Here is a 19361-nt window from a genome sequence, read left to right as displayed (position 1 = left end):
CAGCACACACATTCATTATTATGCCCTGGGCATCGCACACGACCTGGCAGTTGATAGAGGGGAAGCCCTTGCAGTTGATATAGACTCTACCCCACTCACCTGGTGGTCCTTTAATGTGTATGTGCGTGCAGTCTATTGCACCCACTACCTCAGGGTATTCTGCTATTTGGTGGAAGAGACGCATATTGCTGGCCAACGCCTCACGGGTGATGGGGAAATATATGTGCTCACCAACATTTGCTGACATGGCATCCAGGAACTGGTGGAATACCCTGGATGCTAATGCCTGTGAAATCCCCATCATATTCCCAGTTGGCCTTTGGGAGGTACCTGTGGCTAGTATTCTTAGGCCTACACATACCTTGGTATCCACTGGGATGGGTTCCCCTCTGTTAGTTCTGTGTGTGAGGCGTGGCTGGCACAGCTCAACAATTTGCTGTAGGAGGTCCCTGTCCGCCCTATAGCGCTCCACTATCTCCAACTCATGTAGCCCTTGGTAGGTTACCCTGGGTCTGTACACTCTTCTCAGTCTCCTCACTGTGGGTTGCTCAGCAGCATTCACAACCTCACTACCCTCAGCCTCTTGCACATGATGGTTTATGACAGCAAAAGCAGCCTCAAGCATTTTTTCTCTTGCTTTCGTTTTGTAAAATTTCCCCGTCTGTATACACCAGTGGTGCAGAGGTTTTGGGAAAAACAAGGGGGACAGGTGTTTGCATAGTTTATAATGGTGTGCTGGGCTGGGTGGGGCTGCTGCCTGTGTAACTGGCTGTTTCTGATACATTTCACTTGTCACCTAAGCTAGTTCTCCTTGATTACCTTCCTACTGCAGTTTTCCCTTCCCATTGTGTCCGAGTTTAAGCCTGTGTGAGCGCTGCGCAAATGGAGTGTTCAAATGTGCACAGGGATATTTCCTGGTTTAAACTTCCTTTTCTTCCTGTAAGACCCGGTGTGCGGCACTTTGTAAAAAGAGTACTAGGCAGTTTGGACACACCTCTAGCTTAGCTGTGCTAAACTAGGAGCAGTCACGAGCCACAGGGCTCCAATCCGCTTACAGTATGCCTGACACACACCCCCATGATGTCACCTATATCCTAGTCTTGCACCCAGCTATTTATACTCTTACACTCTTGGGACCTGCCTCACACCCTGGGAAAATCTGGGATTCACTAACCTTTCCCTCATATGCATAGGATTGCCTACTAATGCATAGTTACATATCCCATACTGAGCCTCCCCCTTAGCAACCACTACTCACTGGCCAAGTTGTCTTTTGCCTGCCACAGACTTGCATGGCAGAATACTGATTTTTTGTTAGAATGCTCATTTTCAGTTTATTTTCTTATTTTCCCCCGATCCCGTTTGCATGCCGCTGCTCTATGCTTAAACAGCCGAGATCGGCGAGAAAAAAAATTTAAGTTGGTTTATTTATTTTTAAAACAGTTTGCAATGCCAATGGCCTTCTACTTGGCCACTGGCATGCTTCCTCAATAATATGCAGCCTTTATTTGGATCTGTCATAGTGCCGTTTTTGAAGTTGCAGAAATATAGTCAGCTAGTAACAGAGTACATTTCTGCAGATTGCACTTGTCTTGCACGGACTATTGCAAGCTTCCTGGATTGCAATATCACCTCATTTGCATGGATTTCTCCAGCAAATGAGGGTAATTTGCATACAGGAGCTCGGTCCGTGCAGGATTAGCCTAAGAGCTCACGTGCACTTCCCGGGAGCTCGTTCCTGGATCACACGTTGGCCATATTGCCGAAAATAGCTCAAACTAAACCTGCACGCTATAAAGGGCTTTATAAATCCCGGGGAAAATAACTAACTATAAAAGCATTTGTGTTATGGCCCTCTATATCCTCCCTGGAAACAATATGACTATACTTGAAGAAATTCTTCTATGGGCCTCAACTAATATTAAGCTTGACACATACATATTAGGAGATGTAAATATTGACGGGAACAAAATTAATACCAATAATCCCCCCATATCGATCAATCTATTCAATTTCACTCAACTTACAAATGCCATTACCAGACCCAATAAAAATACCCCCCCCCCCAGCTCCATACTTGACTGGATCCTAGTCTCTCACCCAAATAAAATCTCCCACACAGGCACCTTACCGACTCCCATTAGTGATCACTTGCCAGCCTTCATCCACAGAGCAACCCCCTCCACTCCTCACCTGCACCAATATATCCATACAAGAAACCTCACAAACTTTAACCCTACAACTTTCCCCAATTCTCTCTAACTAACAAACTGGGACAATCTAAAACTCTTCCCCTAGACAACGCCGTTGAATTCTTTAACTCAACCTTCCTGGATACCCTAAACTCCCAAGCCCCACCAAGAACAAAACGTATAAAACCCAATTCCACCCCATGGCTTACTAAAAATACCAAAACACTTATGCAACAAAGGGACCAAGACCTGGAAACTTTACCATCACAATAAGTACGCTGACACCCTTCTTAAATATAAACAACTCCGCAACCTAACCAAAAAACAAATTATACAGGATAAAAAAAATCTTACTATACCGAACTCCAGTCTAATCATTCCAAGAACCTCAAACAATTCTGGAACTCTCTTCTCAATCCAGGTACCAAAAACAATCCTTGCCTTGACACTAGTAAATCTGACTGAGAAACAGCTACTCTATTCAACTCCCTCTTTACTAACTCCATAGCAGAACTCACCAAGACATTCCCAAACCACAACTCCTCCCCCAAACTCAAACCCTCTCCCCAACCTTCCATCCCCAACACTCCTCCCATATTTAATCTCAAACCCATCTCCACCTCGTATATAAAAAAAACTTTTCTCTAAGCTTAAGCCATGCTCCAATGCCCCTGACAATAACCCCTCACTTTTTCTAAAACTTGCAGCAGATGGTATCGTCATTCTCATTAACAGATCCATACAGGAATAGTTTCTCCCCATACTGTGGCATGCAGCCTTTATCCTACCCCTCCACAAAGGAGGCAAAAATAACATCTCTAACTTCCAAACCATAGCCATTCTCTTCGCTATTTCAAAAATTCCTGAGAAATGCATCTACCTCCAGCTTATGCCTTTCCTTACCAATAACCAACTCCTCACTTCCACACAACATGGGTTCCATCCTGGCTATAACACAATAACTGCACTTTTCTCTTTCCTAGACATAGTAAACCACGCCTGTGACTCTGGAGAATTTGTATCAACATCCCTCCTTGACCTCTCCAAGGCTTTTGACACAGTCTCCCATACCCATCTCCTAAACCACCTTTCTAATCTTAATCTCTCTCAAAACACTCTTACCTGATTCAGCAGCTACCTCTCTGACAGATCTCAGGCCATGAAATAGAAAACTGGCACCTCAACCTTCCTTTCTACCCTGACTGGAGTACCCCAGGGATCCATACTCAGCCCAATGCTCTTTAATATATTCATTAATTATTTCCATGCAGCCATTCCTAACACTAAGATTGTACAATACGCAGACAACTCAATTTTAGTCTACTCTGCTTCTAACCTTTTCAAGCTCCAAACAAAAACTCAAATTGCCTTCTCAACTACTGAGAACTGGATGCTTCAAAATCACCTCACTCTGAATGCCAACAAATCTAAAATTCTACTATTCTTTCCCTCAAAATCCCTCCCTCTCAACAAAACCTCTTTTCAATATTATCAGCCATGCCAACTCCACTATAGAAATTGTTCCTTTTGATAAACTTCTTGGGGTTACTATTGATTAACACCTAAAAGTCGATAGTCATATTCAGCTAAATATTAAGAAAACACATCAAAAACTTGGCATGCTTTACAGAAACTCCCACTTTCTCTCCCCTTCTACAAGACAGACCCTCGCCATTACCTACTTACTACTATCACTGTTGTACGGTGCTCACCTACTAACTAACCTATCTTTCTCTATTTCTTCTAAACTGGAAATCTGTTACAACAAAATCTCAAAATTTGCAACCAAATCCAAATACTCCACCCACCACTGTACACCTCTCCACCTGCTGCATTGACTAGAACTTCCCAACTACCTTGACTACCTCCAACTCACCACAGCCCACAAGCTTATTTTTAAACCAACTAAATGCCCAGCACTAACAAACATCTTACCATCTTACACCCCACACAGAACTCTAAGATCTGCCCACCAAAATCAAATTTCTGTACACAAACCAAATTGTCCCACTGGTCAGCTTCTCCTATCCTTTTCCTTAGCCAAAAAAATGGAATTCACTCCCTCTTTCTCTAAGAATTTCTGAAAACTTTGAACATTTTAAAACTCAGCTCCACTCTTACCTCTCCTATAATTAGAAATGTAATTGCACTCTACCTACCCTGCTTATTACATGAATACATTCATTGCACATAAGGTACCTTCCACCTTTATCCTCCCCTTTCTCAGGATTAATCTTACTTACTACCATCTTACAAATGTTAGTTTTATACCATTCACAGATGATTTACAACCTCTGTACAATTTAAACTCTGTACTACTTGTTCTCTAATCTGTAAGCTTTTAAGTAAGTATTGTATATTATTCTATTTTATTATTCTATTTTGTTGTTATACTTCGCTTAGTTTTACTATGTAATATTACAATTTGCTTAATTGGTACTATTTTTACTATGTAATATGGAGCTTTTCTCCCAATGCCTCCACTGAAAACGGGCTCCTTGACCCAGTTGACCTCCCCGGTTATCAAACTGGAAATAAATAAATAAATAAACTCTGTACCCCTGGGATACAATGTTGAGGACCCACCGGTCATGTGTGATGGACATCCAATTTTTTTTTAATGAAGGGCAAGTTTTAATCCTAGGGGCACTAGCAATTGGGCAGGGCTAGGGAGTGGAATAAAGAAGTCATTGTGAGTTTTTTTCCGTAAGGAGGTGGCTTACCACTCCCTGCTTTAGGGATGGGGGCACTCCATTGCTTAGATCTCTGCATACCCTGAGAATGTAGTCTGGGTGGTCTGTTTCCCCTGGCTCTGGTTTGAGAAGTACTGGAGAGGGCTGGAAAGGAACAGTGTTTGGAAGGGCAATGCCTACTGAATCTAGGGGGTTGCACCTGTAAGAATTCTTTAACAGTCTGCATAGACTTAGCTTTTTCTTCCATCTTAAGAACCTCTTCTGCTTTGGTGCCAGACTATCCTTGTTCAAAGGAGTGTCTAATAACTTTGATTTCACATGGTCTAGCAAGGTCTGCTCCTTGAGCCAAGCATGTCTTCTCAGTACAGAGCCAGTGACTGCTGCCTGGCAAGATGCTTCTAGCGCATCAAGGCCACACTGCAAAGTATGCTTACTGACTTGGCTTGCAGAGTGCATGAGCTCCTGCAATTCTTTATTTTCTGCACAGTCTGTAAAGGTTGCCACTTTTTGTTTAATAAGTTCCATAATATGCTGCTGCTACTTCAGCATGTGAAACTGACAATTCAATGCCTTAATAGCAAGATTGCAGAGGTATATACCTTCTTATCCCATCTGTCCAAAGCTTTGGAAACAGTGTCCGAAGGGGTGGGATTCTTGGCTGTAGTAGCCTTGATACCTTTAGGCCCCTGGGAAATGATCTCTGGGTCAGCAGTAGGATTCTTGAAAATAAATTTGTGAGTGTCAGGTACTCTGCAGTACCTGTCTGGTTTCCTAGGGGCAGGAGGTAAAGTGTCAGGAGTAAGACTGGATTCCATAAAAACATCAACATCCAGGATAAGGGTATTGCTAAAGGCCTGTGCTGAGGCAACTCTAGGAATTCTCTGAGTCTCTTTTTGGACTGAGGATAGTCTTGGCATTCCCAGTGGAAATGCTCTCTTAAGGTATACAAGGTTTCACCAAAAGAAAAATCCTCTGGAGAGGAGGCAGAGGGAATGGATTTCTCTGCATCTGAATCCTCATAAGCAGAAAAAGGCACGTCTTCATAATCAGAAATCTCAGAGTCATTGGACTCCTGGTGTGTAGAAGCTGTAGGGGAGTGGTCTCTTTCTCCTAGCAGGGGAAGGCTGACTTCCCCTAATCAGTGTAATAAGGTCTTCTGCCATTCTAAGCATTTGTTTTTGTGGCATGGGAGCAGGTGCATGAGCTTTGGTAGTCTGTTTTCTAGGCATAGTGCATACTCTGGGCAAGAAACTTGGCAGTTTTGGTTAAAAAAGTCATTGGTTTGAGTCGAAATTCTGTTGAGTGAAGAACTGCCTCAGAAGCCAGGGCCTGCACAGCGGCTCCGGACCCATCCAAAGTAGAGACATCCACAGGTTCCATAGTCGAAGAAGAGTCTCGCAGCATACCGGACACCAAATGGGTCTCGGCAGAGGCCTGCGAATCCATTGAAGTGGGAATCAGGGGTTGCAAAAGCGCCTCACTGAGTACCGGCGGACTAGCTTAACAGAAGCATCGTCGGCAGCTTTGGGCCTATGAGGTCTGTCTCTGTCTCTATCCTTACATTTTTTCGGAATATCCGTAGTCAGACAGCTTACTGAAGCCATTTCAGAATACGGAGAGAGAGAGAAAGAATTTAGCAACAAAGAGAGCCCAACGACGAATGGTTCGGGCGTTAAAGCACAAAACCAACAGCGAGGTACGTCGTGGTCTGGGCCTAAACAAATGATGCAGTAAGAATGAAAATCTGTGAGGTATTTGCTTTCCACAGGCAAGACAATTGTTAACTTTTTCTGACATTGATTAAAGCATGAAAAAAGGATCCCCAATGGGGTACTTAGCTTTAGAAGACTTCAGGATTATTCAATTCATAAATGAAAATTCAGGTAGAGGCTGACCAGCACTTGCAAACTGCTTCTGCTTCAGGATCCTCGGCAAGAAAAGTTGATGTAATGGCGTCGGCTGCCTGTTTTTATAGCCTTGACGACTTGACATCAGTCCTGGAGCGATAGCATCTGACGCAGAAATACTACGTCTCTGGTATTCAGATCAACTGAGGGCTACCTGCAGGCAGATAACCCACACGTGATGACTGCAACAGTGAAACACGAAGAACATCTTTTGTTGCACTAGCCACAGAACTGCTGCTATCACTTTACAATGGGAAAGTTTCTATAACAGAAAAGAGACATTTTGCTGTATTAGCTGGAGAAGGCTCACTTAATGAAATAATTACTGCTGTATAAAAGAATAACTAAGGTACGTCCATGCAGGGTGCTATTTGCCCTAAATGGAGGAGGAATTTGATGCCCAAAGTAGTGTCGCTAGAAGACAAACAGAAATGAGTGAAAACCAGGGAGGAGGCACCAAAAAGAAGCTGGATATCATACATTAACAAAAATTAAAAAGAAAGGTAATGACAGGCTCAGAGGAAAAGAAACATACTGAAAGTATGCAACCAAGCTGTATTGGACTGTGCTGAAGTTGCTTATTGTGAAAATTCAAGGCTTTTTACCCTGGGATCAATTTTTTTTTTTTTTTTACAAAAATTTAAACAAAAAAAAACAGCGTTTTCTAAGTGGAATCTCTGCTGCCTTTAACTGTCCAAAGTACTGATGAACTCTTATGCCATCTATGACAGTCCTGCAATACTCTAAGACTGCTACATTCTAAAGCAAAATCAGTGCCTAACAAGATGGCTATTATACCAGACTTGTTTTAATTTTCATATTACTTTTTTAAGCTTTACATTTGTTAAACGTTTATTTTAAATTTACTTCATTTTGAAATGTGCTCATTTTAAGCTCCTAACAAACTGATGGATAATTATTTACTTGGATCTTGTTTTAGTTAATAATCAACATTTAGTTTGTTTTAATTATATTCTTTAATATGATGAATATTCACTTACCTTTTCTTTTCCATTTTTGTTTCTTGTAAAGTACATAATTTTATGAATTTAAAGAAACTTGGACTTGAACTTAACCATTCTTGTATCTATTAATTCAAATGAACAAATAGTATTACCTTCGTCCTTCTCTTCTACATCTTCATCTGCTTTGCTTTTTTTTTCAGGTTTCTTAGTTTCTGCTTCTGGCAAGTTGGTACTTATTTTTTGCCCACTGCTGCGAGTACCAAAACTGATTTCAGAAAATTTTGGAATTTTAGATGGAGTCACCTTAACTCTGCAATTAAAAAAATAGACTGGTACCAATTAAAATGTATCAAAAGTAATGCACCCGGAGATAAAAACATATGCGCAATACTAAACAAGGATAAAGTATATTGTTCACAATCTAAAGTAAGTGTAGCAAACAAATGAAATAGCACATATCCTTCTTACCACATACACTACCACAATATGGAGTTTTTAGCCTAAAATGTGCTATTTCATTTTACTGATGAGGACAATTCTATGAATTATTTGTTTCATAAAACCAAACATTGCCATACACATTCTTGGTGGAATCAGCCTGTATAGCACAGACACACACAGACAAAAAGTCCTAGTCAAAGTAAACTTTAATGTCATTTAGAACTACACACATGTAGCCTAAAAGAAATTTCATGCATCAGCTCAATTCTTAAGATTACAAAGGAAAGTGAAACATATACAAGTAGAGGAATAAACATAAATACTACTCCCAATACACACAAGAAAGAACAGAGACATCTACTGTTGATGTGCTGCATACTACTGTAAAAACATGTCTATTGTAATTTGTGTGTATACTGATCATATCTAAATATCTAAATGCATCTGTAATTTTTCTCTGTGGAGCTTTTCTCCCCGGGCCTCTGCTGAAAAAGGGCCTTTTCGGCTCAGACACCTCTGGTTAACAAATGTAAAATAAAAATAAAATAAAATAAAAAATACTAACACTCGCATACAAAAGGAATACCCTCCCCTGAGTTAAATTAACTACCCTATTTAAAGTAATACAAAATACACTACAGATTGAAATGCCCAAGTTGTCTAATACTGCACTAAAGCGAATTAAATAATACTGATTATAGATACAATACATACATATATTCCATGTAAATGCAATATTTATGTATATATTGCACAAACACACAAAAATTGACTTGTGTGTCCAGACCCCTGGGACTAGTGCCAGAGTTCAGAAGTCTAATCAATGTAGGGTAGAAACTGTTGCAGAATCTTGTAGTCTTGCAGCAGATGGTGTGATATCTCTTGCCCGATGCCAGATGCTTAAAACAGTCCATGCGCGGGATGCATGTTGTCCTGTATTATTTTGGTGGCCTTTCAGATGCTTCTTGCAGAATAAAGATGTATTGATGGAAGACTGGAACCTGTTACCTTCTCTGCAAACCTCACCACTCTTTGTAGTGCATTCCTTTCTGTAACTGTGCAGCTTCCAAACCACACTGTGAAAATGCAGGTGAGGATGCTCTCTATTCCACCTCTCTAAAGGTCGAGAGAATACGAGGAGGAAGCTTAGCTTTTGTCAGCCTTCTTAATAAGTGGAGGTGTTGGTGAGCTTTCTTGACCAGCTGGCTGGTGTTTCCAGACCATGAGAGCTCCTCTGATATGTATACACCTAGGAATTTCGTACTCTAACCCGCTCCACACTCTCACCATTGATTTTGAGAACTAGGTGGTTTGTTCTTTTCTTCCTGAAGTCAATGGCAATCTCTGGTCTTGCTTATATTCAGGTCAAGGTTGTTTCCCTTGCACCAAATGATCAGAGATGCCACCTCCTTTCTGTACACCCTTTCACCCTCCTTTGTGATGAGCCCCATGACTGTGGTATCATCAGCAAACTTGATGATACGGTTGGTCTTGTGCTTAAGCAGAGCAGTCGTGGGTCCAGATAGTGAATAAAAGTGGGCCTAGAACACATCCCTGTGGAACCCTGGTGTTAATCGTAATGCACTTTTGAGTTGTTTTTACCTGCACACACCCTCTGTGGTCTCAATCAGGAAGCCCAGGATCCAGTTACAGAGATGTTTGAGGATTCCTAAATGCACCAGTTTTTTTATCAGCTGCATTGGTACCACTGTATTAAATGCAGAGCTCAGGTCTATGAACAGCATCCTCACATAGTTGTCTTTGCCCTCTAAATGCTCAAGGGAGATGCTACTGATATGGCATCAGCCATGGAACGGTTAGCTCTGTACACAAACTGCAAAAGCAGAAGGTAGGCATGGTGAAAGATGCTTTTTGATCAGTCGCTCAAAACATTTCATAACAGTGGATGTCAGAGCGACTGGTCTGTAGTCGTTAGGGCTGGAGGGAGTGGTTTTCTTAGGCAGTTGGATGATGTTAGATTCCTTGTAGCATGAAGGTACTTTTGTCATGACAAGAGAGGTGTTAAATATTTCCTTGAGCACTGTACATAGTTGATTAGCACAGCCTTTTAACACCTTGCCCAGTATGTTGCCTGGGCCAACAGCCTTCCTGGGGTTCACTCTCCTTAGCTCTCTTCTTAGCTCCTCTGTGCTGAGGCTGAGTACTGCATCCTTCTCATCAGTGGGTAGCTTTAGTGCCAACCTATTGTTTCTTTCCTCAAATCTACCAAAGAAGATGTTCAAACTGTTCAGGAACGTAATGTTGTCCCCACACTGTGCTGACCTGATTTTGCAGTCAGTGATCTCCTTTATGCCTTGCCATAGTCCCCTTACATCATAACCAAAAAATAAAACCACAAAACTGTAAGAAACTTGAAGAAGCAGCCAGAAGAATTTGACAACCACTTTACTGAGTACCAACTCAAGTTAAGCACTTTTGTCCCGCACCATTACAAAGGGACTTCTTCAGAATTAAAAAAACATCTAACATCATAGGTTAAAAAGAACAACACCAACTGTACAACCAAAGTAGATGTGCAGACTCGAGGATAAATACCGCTCGTACAAAAGGATGAAAGTATTTATTGACACACAACAAAAGAAATCAAATCACTGGTTAAGCGCTTTCAACTGAATATTCCAGTCTTCATCAGAACAATACAGTGATGAACACCCAAGGTTAAATAGTCATCTTAACTCTTAATTGCTTTAAAAAACCCGCCAAAAAATTAAAGCTACACAACCTAATTCAAAAATGTACCTAACGTGATTCAATGTATATAAATAAATGAGTGTATCACATACATAACTGAATGCATTCTTGTGCATAAGAAAGCCCTCTGTCATACATAGTAACTATGTGATATGTAAACTGTATGATAAGTAAACATATAAAAAGTACATATCAAATACATTGTAAACTGACGTTCTTCAATAAAACTCTAAAACTATAAAAATATGTCATATAGTAAATATAATATGACAGTGTCTAACAATAAATATCCTACTGATAGATCAATAATATAAGTGAAAATATTATAATTATAGGGAAAGAGCTAAAAAAGGTTTGATACTGATATAATCATTGAGGCCAGGGGGTCTGGTGGCATCAGTGTAAATCTGCCATCTACTTTCGAAATACGCTAAAAGCATTTTCCAATTGCCTCCATAAGGTGTACAAGTGACCTGATCTATAATTGCAAACAAAAACCCGTGCTCATTCCCTTTCTCTAAAATATGTCTGTATAGGGCATTTTTAGTATCACGTTTCTGTATTTTATATTGATGTTCGTATATTCATTTTTGAGCTGTCGTTCTGTTTTACCAATGTAGTATGCGGTGCAACATGTACAAGTTGCCACGTATACCACCTGTTTAGTGTTACAGTTCCCTGACCTACACTTAATGGTGGTATGATTGATGTCATCTAGAGAAATGTTTTTGACTTCATTGATGTACCTACACTGATGACATATACCACATTTGGAAGTACCCTTGTATCTATCCGGTCCTTCATTATAGACACTAGCCTTTTCCAATAATCTCTTCAGATTGGGAGCTGTCTTGTATACACATTTGGGAAAATTACCAAACTGTGAACCTAGATTATGTGAAGTAATGACATCCCAATGTCTCTGTAGGATCTCCTTGATGGCATATGTATAAGGAGTGTATGTCAACACACATACCCTTCCAAAAGTGTCATTTCCATAATTATTTTCCTTGTCCGTGGTCTGCCCACCTGTGCTGTTGATATCATAACTGCCTAACAATGGCAAATACTTCTGTCCCCATTGATTAAACACATATTGGGTGATGTCATTTAACATATACTCTGGATATCCACGGTTAAGAAACAGATTATGAATGTTACGTAACTCGGCCTCCATATATTCCTGTGTAGATGACATCCTTGCAGCTCTAATACATTGCCCTTTTACCACATTTTTAAAAACATATGGGGGATGATTACTGGTGAATTGGATGTAATCATTTGAAAAAGTTGGTTTCCTATATACTTTGGAAGTAAAACCATTTCCATTATGGCTAACCAAGATATCTAAATACGGAATTTCTTTGTAACTATAATTATGTGTGAATTTCAAAAATTCGGTAGTACCATTGAGAAATTCCATAAATTCTTGTAACCTATCCGGAGATGCCTTCCATAAGATAAATCCGGAGATGCCTTCCATAAGATAAATATATCATCCAAATACCTCGCATAAAATACAATGTCAGAATAGTATTCACTTTTGAATAAAAATTCAGACTCCCATTCTAACATTACTAAGTTCGCATGTGCCCCCATTTTCGCGAACTTAGTAATGTTAGAATGGGAGTCTGAATTTTTATTCAAAAGTGAATACTATTCTGACATTGTATTTTATGCGAGGTATTTGGATGATATATTTATCTTATGGAAGGCATCTCCGGATAGGTTACAAGAATTTATGGAATTTCTCAATGGTACTACCAAATTTTTTGAAATTCACACATAATTATAGTTACAAAGAAATTCCGTATTTAGATATCTTGGTTAGCCATAATGGAAATGGTTTTACTTCCAAAGTATATAGGAAACCAACTTTTTCAAATGATTACATCCAATTCACCAGTAATCATCCCCCATATGTTTTTAAAAATGTGGTAAAATGGCAATGTATTAGAGCTGCAAGGATGTCATCTACACAGGAATATATGGAGGCCGAGTTACGTAACATTCATAATCTGTTTCTTAACCGTGGATATCCAGAGTATATGTTAAATGACATCACCCAATATGTGTTTAATCAATGGGGACAGAAGTATTTGCCATTGTTAGGCAGTTATGATATCAAAAGCACAGGTGGGCAGACCACGGACAAGGAAAATAATTATGGAAATGACACTTTTGGAAGGGTATGTGTGTTGACATACACTCCTTATACATATGCCATCAAGGAGATCCTACAGAGACATTGGGATGTCATTACTTCACATAATCTAGGTTCACAGTTTGGTAATTTTCCCAAATGTGTATACAAGACAGCTCCCAATCTGAAGAGATTATTGGAAAAGGCTAGTGTCTATAATGAAGGACTGGATAGATACAAGGGTACTTCCAAATGTGGTAGATGTCATCAGTGTAGGTACATCAATGAAGTCAAAAACATTTCTCTAGATGACATCAAATCATACCACCATTAAGTGTAGGTCAGGGAACTGTAACACTAAACAGGTGGTATACGTGTCAACTTGTATATGTTGCACCGCATACTACATTGGTAAAACAGAACGACAGCTCAAAAAACAAATATACGAACATCAATACAAAATACAGAAACGTGATACTAAAAATGCCCTATACAGACATATTTTAGAGAAAGGGAATGAGCACGGGTTTTGCTTCATGAAAGTAAATGGCAGATTTACACTGATGCCACCAGACCCCTTGGCCTCAATGATTATATCCGTATCAAACCTTTTTTAGCTCTTTCCCCATAATTATAATATTTTCACTTATATTATTGATCTATCAGTATGATATTTATTGTTACACTGTCATATTATATTTACTATAAGACATATTTTTATAGTTTTAGAGTTTTATTGAAGAACGTCAGTTTACAATGTATTTGATATGTACTTTTTGTATGTTTACTTATCATACAGTTTACATATCACATAGTTACTATGTATGACAGAGGGCTTTCTTATGCACAAGAATGCATTCAGTTATGTATGTGATACACTCATTTATTTATATACATTGAATCACGTTAGGTACATTTTTGAATTGGGTTGTGTAGCTTTAATTTTTTGGCGGGTTTTTTAAAGCAATTAAGAGTTAAGATGACTATTTAACCTTGGCTGTTCATCACTGTATTGTTCTGATGAAGACTGGAATATTCAGTTGAAAGCGCTTAACCAGTGATTTGATTTCTTTTATTGTGTGTCAATAAATACTTTCATCCTTTTGTACGAGCAGTATTTATCCTCGAGTCTGCACATCTACTTTGGTTCTATCATAGGTTAAAATACAAAGACAAAAAAAAATAAACTAATAATCTAATGACATAATTAGCCCATTAAATAAAAATCAATTAGAAACTTTATCCCTCTAGATGCCTAAGCTTCAGCAAACAATTAATACTTGTATATTCATTCAGCCCAAGAAAAACAACGGTATTTTAACCGTAACTCCCACTATAATTCACATAATTTAAAATGCTCAGGTAATAATTTACCCTGAACATCAGGGACAATCTGCTGTATTACAGAAAACCCAAATTCATGTTCTTTATATTCTGTGACATGTTTTTATAATGCATTGGTTAATTTTCCGTTTCTATTATCAGCCAAATGCTCATACATTCTTTCACATAAACAGACAGAAGTTCTTCCTGTACATAACACAAGACACTGTAAACACTTGGCTAAATACACAACATTCTTAGAATGACAATTAAAATGCTCTTGTATTAAAAAATAAAAATCACCAAGTTTTAATCTAATCCCCGTAGGGGTTATGTAAGGGCATTGTTTGCACATCCCGCATTTAAAATGACCTAATGCCTTATTACTATCGTTAAAGCCAATACTGTAATCCTTTTCATTCTCTAACAGGTTTTTGAAGGACTGGTCACTATGGCCGTCTTAAAATCCAAGACCCCCCTCAAAGTTTGGTAAAAAAAAAAAAAAAAAAATTGCAGTTTTTGTGCATAATTTTAACAGACTGGCCATCCTTGCTGAACACGGTAACAAAGGAAAAACTTTCTTTTTCTATTCTCATCTCACTTTCTATCTGATTTACACAGTGGGAACCACCATCTTCATTCATATAATCATGTCCAATAATCTGACGACTTAAAAATGGGTTTAAAAATCCCATTTCTTCTTTTCAATACAATCTCATTACTCACATTTTCCAATAGAGTATTAGGGCAACCCCTAAGGAATTTAGTGCAAACTAGGCAGGTAGATTTGTGTTTTGCTACAGCATTTTTAGTATCTTGGTTTCTAATGGTAATTGGTTCTAATGCTAATTAGTAGTGTTCCTTGATTTGGTCGCTTAGTTTTCTTACTGTTTTGCCTACATAGTAGGCTCCACATTGCTCGCAGACTGCTAGGTACACTTAAGTCTGTAGTGTTGCAGTCGGATGCTTGCTGGAAGGTGAAATTGTGCTTAGGGGATTTTAGGGTGAAGTATTCCCCTTTGGCTATGTACTGGCAGCAGATGCATTTGCTGCAGCTGTACATGGCTAGAGGCCTCTGAGCATTATAGGTGGTAGTTGGAGGGGCTGTGTCGAACATGGCCTTAACAGATAGTGTTCTCTTGTAGCTGAAGGCTGAGGTGGTCCCAAAGCTTTTGCAGTTCATAGCTGCTTTTAATGATCTCCCAGTTGTTTGTCAGTATAGTTCTGATGGATTTTGACTCCAGGGAGATTGGCAGGGGGAATCTGGTGTTGTCTTTGGAGGCTGTATTGCTCTTCGTGTTGTGGAACCCGTATCCTGATATTGGAAGGTATCTGAAGAGTCTATTATCTGAGATCTCCCTCCAGATACTGCTGATCAGTTCCACGGGGTAGTGCTTGACAATGAACAGCTTGGCTAGGACCGAATCAAGGAACACTACCAAGCCATTAGAAACAAAGATACTAAAAACGCTCTAGCAATACACAAATATACAAAGCCCAGCTTGCACTAAATTCCTCTTCATAATCCTGGACAAAGTCACCATCCCCCATGGTGATACCAACCTCCTGCTAGAGGTCAGAGAACTTACATGGCAGATGAAACTCTAGGCCGACATGCCCCCAAGCTTGAATGGGAAATGAAATGTAAAAAGCATACTAAAATGGATCACTAAACGCGGAGCTAACCTCTCAACCTCAATAGCCACAGAAAAATCTTAAATGCATGAACCTGCAAGTTAAGAACTGGATTTCTGAAGAAGTTTGACCATGTAACACTACCTAACAAATGAAAGCGCTCAAATACCTTATGATGTTTTTATTTTCTTGAATAAAGCTTTGGGTCAATGTTCCGCATTTCCTCCACATCAAAAGGTTTTTACGATCATGGTTGCAGTGTAATCTAACCTTAACCTTTCGGCAGTCAGTACCTATATATATATATATATATATATATATATATATATATATATATATATATATATATATATATATATATATATATATATATATATTTATATATATATATATATATATATATATATATGCATGCATATCTCTCTCTCTCTCTCTCTATATATATATATATATATATATGCATGCATATCTATATATATGTGTGTGTGTGTGTGTGTGTGTGTGTGTCTGTACACACACATATATATATATATATATATATATATATATATAACGACCAAAGAATATATATATATTTATATGACCAAAGAATTCTTTAACTAAAACCGGTATATCGCTTTCATCCACTTCAAATACGTTTTGAAATTTAAATAAAACAAATAAAAAATCTTTTTTTACGTTTTTGCAGGGAGGCAAGTCCCACTGCACCCTCACACCTCCTGCTAATTAACTATACCAACTCAGAGATCGCACTATAGTGAGGAAAACGGTAAATATACCATTCCGCGCTGTACAGTGATCTCCATTTAAATGGTTTGATCTTTCAAAGCGTTGATCCTATGGTCTCGGCCATAAGAAAGCTGACGGTTTGAAAGTTCAAAATTTAGAAGTAGACCCATAAATGGGTCTACTTTGACACGATGAAAACCCATAATCACGAACTTATTTTTGCAAGACAAAAATAACGAAACTAAACATCCCAAACCATGTACTTTTTCCCAGGGCAAGTAAACACTTGTCCAAAACTACACAAAACATGCCATATCATCTGAAACCTACCTGGGGGGGGGACTACACCCCCACCCCCCCCTAACTATATATACCAATTCCAAGATAGCACTACAGTGGGGAAATGGGCATATTTCCCCACAATGGCTAAGTGTTTACTTGGATTTGGATACAGGGTGTCATTTTTCTTTTTGGAAAACTTGGCTAGGCTTAGAAAGGCCCCCTGGGTTGTTACCCTAGAAATTATCTACAAATCTTTGAGCTATTACAGAAGTGGCTGTACCTTACATCTCTCAAAATGCAGACCTTGAGGACTTTTCAGAGTTTGCTGACATTATGGTAAGCTAGCAATATTTTAAAAAGCAGAGCAATAACATGACACTTTCAGAAGAGCAAAAGAAAATGCATAGCTAGAGATGAGAAAGAAGCTGAATAAGATTTTTCTTCTTATCCAAACCTTAAGTTACAAAATAACCAGGGGTGGTTCGTGCTATAGGACTGCGGGACTGCAGACCCCCCACCTGTAAAATGGGTCCCCCACCTGTAAAATGGATAAAATAAATTCCCCATTCCCCCCACCGTAGAACATATTAAAATAAAAATTCTCGGACTCCGCACATGCGTGCTTAGTTCCCGACTGCTGTGTTAGGCAGACCAGAACTCCAAGCACGCATGCTCTGTTAGGCAGTCCAGATAGGGAAGGCAAGAAACTTCGCCCTTCCAGCCCAGAAGGTCACTGGACAGCATCGCCCACAGGCTGGACCAACAGCAGGAGGTGTGTGTGTCTGTGTGATGCCCCAGTTGCTTCATGAAGGTGGGTAGAGAATAAGGCTTGAACCCTGTACCTTGAGCCCAGGTGACAAGAGCCTGAATTCCCTACCCACCACCATTTGTAAAATATTTGCAGATTTTTGCCTCATATTTGTTCTGTTCCTCATAAAATCTGTGGTTTCTGTATTTTTGTTACATAACACAGCCAGTAGTGCAGTGGTAGCAGTGTTGCCTGACAGCTACGGGTTGTCTGGTTTGATACTTGGCTGGGGTGCTTTCTGTGTGGAGTCTGCATGTCCTCCCTGTGTTTGTGTGGGTTTGCTCTGGTGTCCTCAGTGGATATTTGTCCCTATTTTTTGGACTGTATTCCCCCATTATTGGCTTCGTCCAGGTTTTTTGTGCCAAGGTTAAGAGCTATGGTGATAACTGAACTCACTGAATATGTCTGGGGGCTGTATTCCCCCATTATTGGCTTTGTTCAGGTGTTTTGTACTAAGATGTTGACAGCTATGGTGAGAACTGAATTCACTAAATGGTAGCCATTTAAGTTTCAGTCTTCCTTTCTTTCATAAAAAATAGATGATTTGTGATAGTGGTATGATGTTCGTCGTGTTTCACTGTTGCAGTCATTACATTTGGGTATTTTGCTGGCAGGTTGCCCTCAGTCAGCCTGATTAACAAAGTCTTGGGTCCTGCTGTCCCTTCTTCCATGACGTCAGGTCATCAGGGGTATAAAACATGCAGCTGACGCCATTACATCAGTCTTTCTTGCCACGCGGTGCCCGAAGCAGAAGCAGTTCGCAAGTGCCGGTCGGCCAACTCCTGAAATTTTCGTTTTCAAGTTTCAGAACCGAAGTCTTCAAATAAAAAGCTAAGCACCCCGTTGGGGAAACTTTTTCTTGCTCCTTACCGATGTCAGTAAAAGTTAATAATTGCATTACTTGTGGGAAGCAAATACCTCATAAGGATTTCCATTTGTACTGTATTCCTTGGCTAGGCCCTAACCACAATGTACCTTGCTGTCGGTTTTGTGCTAAATTTAATCAACGCACTATTAAACGTCGGTATATTTTTGCTTCTATATATTTCGGATCATGCTTTAATTATCCAGAAATGTCAGTTAGCAATCCAACTACCAGAATACCTAAAAAATGCAAAGAAAAAGACAGACAGGCCGTCAAGGTCCAAAACTGACGACACTTCTCCTAAGCCAGTCGCCAATTCGCCAGTACTCAGTGAGGTGCTTTCCCAGCCCCTGATACCCGCTACTTCTGATTCGCAGGCCTCTACTGAGACCCATTCGGAGTCTGGTATGCCACGAGATGCTTCAATTATGGAACCCGTGGATGTCTCTACCTTAGATGGGTCCGGAGCCGCTGTGCAAGCATCGGCTTCTGAGGGTGTTTTCAGGCCTACAGATTTGTATATTAGACCTATGCCATCTTCAAAACTAAGGCCAAAATCTAAATCTATGTCTAAAAAACAGACGCCTGGGCCACATGTGCAGGCCCCTATGCCTAAAAAACAAATGATTAATTAAATCTTCAGCCATTTTGCTCTGATCAGGGGTA

General features: G+C 39.6%; 1 protein-coding gene across 1 annotated transcript in view; it reads right to left on the bottom strand.

Moving 5' to 3' along the window:
- LOC122790617 (protein GPR107-like) overlaps window positions 1-19361 on the bottom strand; it is a 584732-nt gene that overhangs the window by 196591 nt on the left and 368780 nt on the right. Inside the window, exon 5 of the mRNA XM_044058143.1 lies at window positions 7910-8067. Within this exon, the coding sequence (XP_043914078.1) occupies window positions 7910-8067 (158 nt within the window). The remainder of the gene's footprint in view (window positions 1-7909; window positions 8068-19361) is intronic.

This window comes from Protopterus annectens, chromosome 16.part0 (assembly GCF_019279795.1).
Source record: "Protopterus annectens isolate FY-2018-M chromosome 16.part0, PAN1.0, whole genome shotgun sequence".
In the NCBI taxonomy this organism is placed as follows: domain Eukaryota; kingdom Metazoa; phylum Chordata; order Ceratodontiformes; family Protopteridae; genus Protopterus; species Protopterus annectens.
This window is presented reverse-complemented; position numbering and strand designations above follow the sequence as displayed.